Source organism: Malurus melanocephalus, unplaced genomic scaffold (genome assembly GCF_030028575.1).
Source record: "Malurus melanocephalus ecotype Western Australia unplaced genomic scaffold, MMel_1.1 scaffold_31, whole genome shotgun sequence".
NCBI classification, from domain to species: domain Eukaryota; kingdom Metazoa; phylum Chordata; class Aves; order Passeriformes; family Maluridae; genus Malurus; species Malurus melanocephalus.
In genome coordinates this window covers 799,266-808,536 of record NW_026623263.1, presented here as the reverse complement: position 1 = coordinate 808,536, position 9,271 = coordinate 799,266, and the positions used below count along the sequence as shown (strand labels likewise).

At 38.6% G+C, this 9,271-nt stretch overlaps 1 protein-coding gene across 6 annotated transcripts in view; it reads right to left on the bottom strand.

The window, feature by feature from the left end:
* ARHGEF28 (Rho guanine nucleotide exchange factor 28) overlaps positions 1 to 7,844 on the bottom strand; it is an 83,815-nt gene extending 75,971 nt beyond the window's left edge. For all 6 annotated transcript variants that reach the window (XM_057363789.1, XM_057363791.1, XM_057363788.1 and 3 more), the window contains exon 1: positions 7,808 to 7,844. In XM_057363789.1, coding sequence (XP_057219772.1) covers positions 7,808 to 7,841 — 34 coding nt within the window. In that variant the 5' untranslated portion in view covers positions 7,842 to 7,844. The remainder of the gene's footprint in view (positions 1 to 7,807) is intronic.
* Between the last annotated feature and the right edge of the window lie 1,427 nt (positions 7,845 to 9,271).

The window sequence follows — 9,271 nt, the reverse complement described above, 5'->3', positions numbered from 1 at the left end:
AAGTTTTGTCTAAATGCAGCCTGAAGGACTACTGTGAAACAGCAAAGAAGAGTAATTTAGATACAAAAATGTAAATGAACACAATTATCATTCATGCTTCCTGAAACATTGTTATTTAGCAAACATATTTCAGAAAATGGAAATGAAATTATATACACAAAGTTATCATAGCAAATATGCTTCATTTTAAATTGAATTTTTCAATTCAAGTTTCATATCTGTTCTCAGACACACTAGTCATTTCTCCAGCTCTGGTAAACAGTTAATTAGGCCTCAACAGTCAGCATGGGGTGCCTTGAGGTAATGTGGAATTTGGGGACCTTTACTCGCATTGAACAAAGTATATASTCGAGTTTTTAAACAAAAAAGTTGGGAAAACAATTCAAAGGCAGCTGCCCATTACCTAAATCACACAATCCTCAGCAACAAAAACACCACCTGACCTGCCAGGGTCTCTTGGATGTGAAGTTCTGGGGTGCAACTGTGGGCCCAGTGCAACCGCTGCCCCTGACCACAGCTGTGCCTCTGGACACTGACGGGAGCTAAGAGTCAGTATCTGACCACGCTGATCAGTATCACTATCATTAATTTTGAATTAATCCTCCTTCTTTAATTAACCTCCTGCAGCACTCATATATATCTCTCCCCTTGGATTCTAACACAGTGAGATCACAGAGCACAAAATCCCAGGCACTGTCAAACTAAGCATTCCAGACATCACCTTTCAGCTAGTGGAAACAGACTATTTCTTCTGTAACTGTAAATGCAGAGACACATTTTAAAGCTATTTTAATGGTATTGACATGCAATTTGCATTATTATTAATATTATTATTATTATTCAGTTCCACAATTCTCAAAAATAAAAAGCCATTTTCTCTATACCATATATACTGTAGCAGCAATTGGCTTATCCTGCAGGTAAYAGTATTCAATCAACTCATGGGCATGGAATTTCAAGGTCAAAAAAGAGGAAAAAAAAATGCACGAACTATAGAATTAGCCAAAATACCACCTATTTCACTTTTTCTGCATTCTCTCTGGATAACCTATCATTTCATTTTAATTTAATTAAGTTGCTACAGGAGATTGACTGCTAAGCTAGCACCATCACCTTACACTGATCCACTGCTTTCATATGATGGCACTTCACAAGACACAACAAACTGCTATAGCAACCTCCCCTTGATAACAGCTCAGGGCTTCTGATGGTGTTGTGTTTTAAAGGTCTGTTGATCTTGACTTTAGAAGGGAGTTGTGACTACTTTTTGGAATGGCAACAGTTTTAAAATCTGAGGGGAATACTTTCATGACATGAATGTGCCAAAATAAAGTCATGAACTTAGAAAACACTTCATAAAGGAGTTCAATGAATGCAACTTAGAATGCAGTAAGAAGTACAATCATTTCATATAATTTTTGCTTCTAGCAGCAATAATTTTAACTCAATCTCAAACAAAGTTATTTTGATCTCCTGAATGCTGGCAAAGGGAAAGTGTAAGAAAGTTACTGGTCACCAGTAACCACCCTTCTGTGATTTTTCCTTTTTTTGACTTGGTAGTTACAGAATAGTCTTCTTTACAGAAATATGGCAACCTATTAAATATCAAAACATAAGAAGATTAAAAAACTTTGTTGCCTAACAGTGTACAAACAGTAGTTCAAATTTCTCATGCCTACAAGTAGTTATCAGCACAAAACATGCAAGCATGTTTACCACCATTTGTGTTAAGTCCTGAATAGCTACAAAATGTGGCATGCTTTTCCAGGCACTGAACCGAAATTAATTTTGTTTTTAAAAAGCAGGCACAAAGTAACTCTGATGCGTGAAGGTATAAAAGTGTATAGCTTCCACTGAAAACACAAATACTAGGTGTGCCTCTGCCAAGTATCTTGGCTGCTCATCAGAATCCAAAATTAGAGTAGATGTCCTGTACTGGAGATCCTCTGTCTCTCTCTGAATATCCATTGATGTTCACATTCACTTGTGCAAATCAGACCAAATTAAAACTGCTTTTTGCGAAAAATATCAAAGCAATCATCTCCTACAAGTCACACTGGCCAAGCTACTGCCACATTTAATGCTGCCAGAGAAGGCCATTCGCCTTCTATCCCCAAGGAACAGAATACAAATCACCCTGGTCAGAGAACAGCACTCAGGTAACACCCAGAGTAAATGCATTTTCACACTGTCACCAAAGTTATTCACAAACCCCATAAGATAAGTTCTTGCTTACACTTACAGTAACAGATATGCAGCTTGCAACTGCTATGCTTATTATTTTTCTGCAAATTTAACTTCTAATGGCAGAGCACTTGCTGCCTGAACGCCGTCAGACAAGCTGGACATAAAACTGTTTTTTCAGCGCTAGCAATGACAGCATACACATTTAAATACACAACGACTGAGTCCCTGTTTTACCCATTTGCCTGAAGTTACTAGCTGATGCCCCTTGAACTACMGTCCCCTTCCTTTCCCTTTCCCTTGTCCTGGTCCTGGTCCTGTCAGCAGCTCCTGACAGTGCTCACATTTCTGCAGCCCTCAGTAAGGCTGTCTCCAGCAGACACTAAAGAACACGACTGAGCCTCTCACAGAACTCTCCTGKTTTTTTTCAGCTTGTTGCTTCATCCAAACATACAGTGCCAGCCACATAAACAACTGGACAACTGATGAAAACTTTTCATTGATTCCTAAGAATCATACATAACTCCCCAAGCCTCATACTTCTGATGCTGAAGAAGAATTCTTTTTTGTGATTTTCTCTTCAGCTCCAGGACATGCTTGCTCTCAGGTGCACRGGGAGGTATTTTGGTAATGATAGAGCATTGTCACCTGCAAGTACTGTCCCACAGTCCTTGCAGAGGTACACTGCTCACCAAAATAGTGAATRTCTAATGGAAACAAGTGAGCATTCTGCCACATTAGGAAGTCTAGGCTGGATCTCAAAACTACCCATACAAAATGTTACTCTGCTCCTATCTTTATTAACTTACTTGGTTTTACCGGAATTTGCAGGCTGGAGAGTTCATTTAGTTAAACACTGCCCTCTCCTGGAACCACCTGACATTTTTCCGGCTCTTGAAATCAGTTAAGACTTTTTCTGTCATACTATTTCGTGAACAATTTCAGTCTGACATTGGAAAATTGATGYTCTGTAGGGACTACCATGATTTACAAAACTCTAGTAATGTGTGACTTACATACTCCATTGTTCCCTACTTACAGGTTCTAAAATCATATGAAATGTGATCTTCCTGAATGAATAAATAAATACTGTGTACTTATTTACTGTGCCAACTTTCTAAAGCTTTCAAAGATTGCAGCATTATGGAATAAAAAAACTGTACCTTCTAGAGAGTTTGTTGTACTGCAGAGCATTTTTGCACCTTCCRCAGTCTCAACTTGATTTGAATTAATACTCTATAAAAAAAAAATCAAAATTACAGTAACTATATTTGATGCCCATGACATTTATCTGAGAACTCCAGAACAATATCAAAGACTAGCAATACTAGTTATAAGCAATACTAAAATGACTGAGAGAGATTCCACAAGGAATATTTTATTGGCTATCTTCCAGAGGACACTGGCAGCAATCCTTCAAGAGGGAAACCAATATTTTTAACTACAGAGAGAAATACCTTCTGCTTACTGTACACAAAAGATTCAAAGGATCAGATTTAACATTCACGCTTCACTGCTTATAATTTTTTTTTTTTTTTTTTTAGAAAAGCAGCACAACAGCTTTGCACAGCTTTGTTCAAGTCTAGTCCATATTAAAATCATCCCTGTAAAGTAAGTAACTTTGATGGACAGGTAATACAAAGAGAATAAACTAGGACTAAACACTAACTACATGATAAACCCAGCCTGGAAGACAGGAACCATTCCCCACATGTGATCCCTGGCCAGGCTGCTCCCTCACTCAGGTACACACTGAAGGGGGTGGCTGAGATTCAGTCTCCTATTTTAGAAAYCATCCTCAGAGACGATAAAAAATAATGGGAGGAAGAAAGAATGGATTCTTTGGTGTCCTTTCACCTACAATTCTGCTTGCTTCTAGTCTTTTCCTCTAGTAAGTGGCCGGTGTATTTGCCATCTACCAAGAGATAAAAACAGAGAAAAGCATGGTAACCAGAACACAAAAGAAAAGGTTAAGGATGACCCTGGGCTGAGTATTGCAGCCAAACTAATTTGAAAACCATGAAGTCCCACCTCAGGGGGCTAGCTGCATTTTTCTCCACTCACCTCTTGGTGTCCTAGGCAGTTTCCTACTCTGACACCTATCAGGCAGAAAAAGTCAAAAGAAAGTTGCGAAACTATTAAATCTGTCCACCATCAGGCAGCAAAACTACTTAAATGATCATAAATTATCTTAGTTACTTTGGATGATTACCCTGGTTTGACCTTTCTGGTTTTTTCACTACTCTGACACCATTTCAAATGTGTCCCTCAGTCCCCAGATCCCTCCTCCTCTGACAGAGAACCTCTGCCCTGCTCTGGTGATGCTGTCTCTGCACAGAGAGGAATAGAAGGCTTCTAAGGAATAGAAGAGGAACTGAGACAACCAACAGAGCAGAGAGTGAAGAACATACTTGAGAAAGACTATTATTTTCTTGCATGAATAAATGTGCTGCTCTCTGAGGCAACCATTTCACACAAATCCACAAATCCAACGCTACATGACACCATGACTGAGACAAGCTCCTTCTCTTCAGTTCATGAGTTTCTGACTCAACCATAAAATAGCAATGTGGTCATTTATGCARTCTCAAGATACCAGATGTACAGCCTTAGTCTGGTGTAGATTAAATTAATATTCCAGTACAGCAACAATTGCTATCTCTCCTTAAAAAAGACTATGTACTGTGAAATTTTTAATATCCACCAAAAATTTCTAACTGCCTGCCAATGCTTTAGATACAACTGAAGAGCTCAAAATTCTTGTTTGCAATAGAAAGAAAATGAATTTTATCTTTGCTTCTGGACATAATACATACTTTAAACACAACAGCTTGTGTATAAGAAATTAACTAAATAAACCCACATGATCTTCCCAATTATTCTGGTTTATTTCTGCTTTATTAAAAGTGCTGTAACACTGATGCTGAGCAGGAGGGAAATAAGGTCTCCACAACAGAAGCTAGACTGTTGCAACTAGAGGAATGGCAAAAGGGGAACCAACAAATCCAGGGCAGTAGGCCTCTTCCCGAAAATACGAAATGCAGGATTTTGCACCATTTAAGAGTCTTTGTTTTTAAGAATACCTGACAATGCCGCACTTTCTTTTTCATTTCAAGGACTGAATGAAAAACAAGAACTTTAAGAGTGCAAGAAAATGCCAGTTATACAAATAACARTGCATTCTTGATTAGAGTCTTAGTTTTCCTTTTGAGTTTATTACTGTCTCAGTGGAAAAGCCACATGCAGGTTGTAGGGATTCTGCAGKCTATGGAGAGTAACTTTTTTGTATTGAAACAAATCAAAATCTGGACAATGTTACCTGAGATTATAAATAAGGACTGCACTATACATCACCATTGAAATAAGGACTATGCAGTACATCACCATTGAAACCGTTAAGTTTCAATGTTAAACAGAAGGCATAAATAATTTTCTGAGTTTAAAAAAAAAAAAAGAAGGTAGCATGGAATAAAGATAACATAAGGAAAATCAGTGCACAAATGAGGAAGCCTGAAGCTAAGAATGGAAAAGAAAAGTTGAATTTCAAGACCAGAAAAAAAGACAACTTTTAGTGTGTTTTTAGCTCACAAGTTTTATGTATGTTGTGCAGTCTCAATCTAAGAACACAGGTGACCACCTCCATTGCTATTAAAAAACTTGTGTACCGAGGCATTCTCCTCTTTATTTTATCTAAATCAAGAGATGTCCTGAAGTATATGACAACAATGCTCCAGACATTTTATATTAAAATAAGACCAACTAAACTAAGCTCTCTAGAAAAACTCAGTACTCTGTATTTCTGCTGTAAATAATAGACCAGGGCTCTCAATAAAAGCTCCCAGGCATTACACTACTGGAAGAATGGAACTAAATTAAATATTTCGATGTAAAAAAGTTAATACAATGGCAATGCAATTAAAGACACAGAGATTTCAGGGAAAGATACTCCCTGTAGAGTCAATCATGATTACAAAACAACTTGGGAGGCAAAAGAGGCTTTGACAAAGTTCTCAACACCTCTTATGCTCCAGCTGCAGACATACAATATGCTACACTTAGAAGCAGAAGCCCACGGCAGTAATCATGTAATTACATCCGTGATCACTGACACAGGCAGCTTAAACTAAAAGGCTACTCAAGGGAAACAAATCCAGCTTGGAAAGTCTACAGCTRGAAATTATGAAGAAAATCTGTTGTACCTGGTAAAGAAGAGGTCTGTCCCAGAAGTATTTTCTGAAGAGCTTAACGTCTGACTCCAGCAAGTGCTGTGCAGTGTGGTTAAATGTCAGCGTCAGAGCTCCTGATGAATGAACAAACTGCACACAGGCRCCCTCGCTGATCTCTGCTCTTAAAACATCAAGCGACCGACTGCCCTGGAAGCTGCAATGACACACTCTTTAAGCCAAAGCAGATGCTCTCTGCACAGATAGAGTGAAACCACAGCCACAGTGAGTTTCCTGCTCACCTTCAGCACAACCCACCAGCAGCCCGACACACCCGCTGCAAAAACCAGAGGCAGAAAATCTGAAACATCCACTGAGAACACAGCTGGGCAAATAAATACGTACCAAAGGCTCCTTTCAGCCTTCAGAACACATGGCTACTTCTARCTATCAACTAGAAGAACAGTGTTCGCCCTCGATGGTTACCCACTAGTAAAAGAAGCCAGAAAGAGCAAGCTGTGACAATACCTATTTCTCCTCATTGCAGTAAATGAGCAATAGTACCTTTTCCTGTCGATGTTGCCATATATAGCAGTAGGACACAACTGGCGGCTAGCAGATTTGTTATGCCGCAAAAGTGAAAAACAGAAAGTATCTCAAGGGAATACAGTATTGTTTGGACATTACAAACAAATGAGACAGTCATAACATAATGTACTGTACCCAAATTGTATTTTTTTTAAAGCTGAAGTACAGATAAGTCTTGCAGAAAGTACAGGCTGCATGGAGCCAGAAGCAAAAGAGCCACATACCAAAATAAAAATGTAGCTCAATTGTTGTGCATTTCTATTTGCTAAGAAAAGCCAAAAGCCAAGAAGGGGGTGTCTGATGCTTACCATTTGGTATCCTAAGACACAGTGTCCTACACATCCCACTGTAGCTCCTCAGAACTGTACAGACAGAGCTCCAGAGAGCTGAAACGTGCCACAAAGCACTCGTCCTTTAAGCATCTGTGAGCGTGGCAGCTCTCCGACAAAAGAGAGTTGTAACTGCAGTACTGTCCTTGTTGCTGATTCTCTCTTGTTCATTCAAACTTGAACTTTAGAGGGGTCACTAWGCCAGTTTTTTGGAAGTCAGATCCTATGGTTCTGTCTCTTTATATATATAGATTTTTAAGGAATATCTTTACTTGTTTCAATGYGTCAGGATTCAGCTGACAGAGCTGGGAAAGGCACCTGATAGTGCAGCTGGTCCTCTGTCATTTAACCGACTATTAAATAACTTCAAATGTAATGAAGGACACAAATAATAATCTTGTTTTAATTGTAAGTGCAAGTTTACTGGTTAGAATGATAATACTGACAAAAAGCAGCAGAAACCAGCACAAAATAGCCAATTCTTTCCAGACAAATCCCTTACATGAAAGATTTTCAGAGAAAATAGGAAACCATTATACTCACTTTGTGAAGACCTCAACAAGTCTGGAGTGTCCATTTTGTGCAGCCAAATCAAGCGGTGTTGCTCCGTCCTCATTACATAATGCTAATGCTGATGACCCTCCAGGCTGGGCTGCCAAGAACTGGGAAAGCTTAACCAAGCCCAACTTCATCACAAGGTGGAGAAGAGTTTCTTTATGTTTAGGCTCTTTAAAAAAACCACAGCAAGCAAATCAAAATCATCAGTAACAAACCAAAGCATTTTACTCGCTAGGAAGCATCAAAAGACACTTATTATTATCTGCAGAAATGACACAACTCAGCTTCAGACCTACAAAATTACTTTGGCAGCAGACTTTAGGTCTTTCACTGAAATCACTAGTTACATACTTAATTGCATATGCAGAGCTAAAGGATATCTAAATGCTATCTAATTCCAGTCATCAAACAGGTGGCATTAGATAAACTCGTTATTTCTCTCATCCTTTGTATAGCATGTAGCACCARTAAATCCCTCAGTGCAGAAGATAGTTAAAAGACAATTTTCCTGCTGCTTTGCCTTGCCTCCACAACTGGCAGCCAAGTATCTAAATTAAAAAAGAAAAGCAGAAAAATGGGGTATGATTTTTCAAGGCAGGCTGCTTATCAGGACAGTAAGAGATCCATAWAAGGTATAAGCTTATAAGCTATAACTCATATGTGCATAAAATATGGTGGATAATTCCTGTTTTCTCTTCTGAAAAGGTGCCCTTGTACCAATCCTTTCTCCCCTCTTTACTTTTTAGCACATAATCATCAAGTTCAATGGATGAAGTTTAAAATAAAGGAATACACAAGTATTAGWGTATTCACTAATAGTATTCACTTAGTCACTAGATGCTGAACACCATTCATGCCATTCCCTTGCCTGTATTCAAGGAAGACTTTATCCCTCTACATCCATTCTCAAACAGAAAGTCTCAGCAAGACTTTATTTAAAGGCAATAAATAAAACATTCTCAAGTGCCACTCAGCCTGTTCCCTACATTCATATTTTGGTATGAAGTTAAACATAAGGGTACTTCCACAAGGGTCAGGTATTTTAAGGGCATTTGTTCTAGAGATCTGAGAACAATCAGCTAAAACCTATTAGGCTTCCCGTGATTTAAGAAATGTCACTGAAATTTCCATCTCTTTCCCATCTCAGCTTTCATTTACATAATTGAAGGCTGCTGTCATGTTTCAGTTGAGTACATCCTCTCTGGACATTTTCATAGAAGACTTGCCTTCCACAAAGCTGAATGTCAACTCTGGGGGCATAGGGAAAAAGTCATTAACCGTTTTGGAAAATGTTGAACTTAGAGTGTTATTACATTCAAAAACTATCTGTATCTCCACATCTTATAAATCCAGAATGGCAAGGAACCTAAGGAACTTCTCTGACACTACAGAGGGAAAATTACTGTAGGTTCTCCACTGGTGATATTCAGTTTTTGATCTGACTATTTG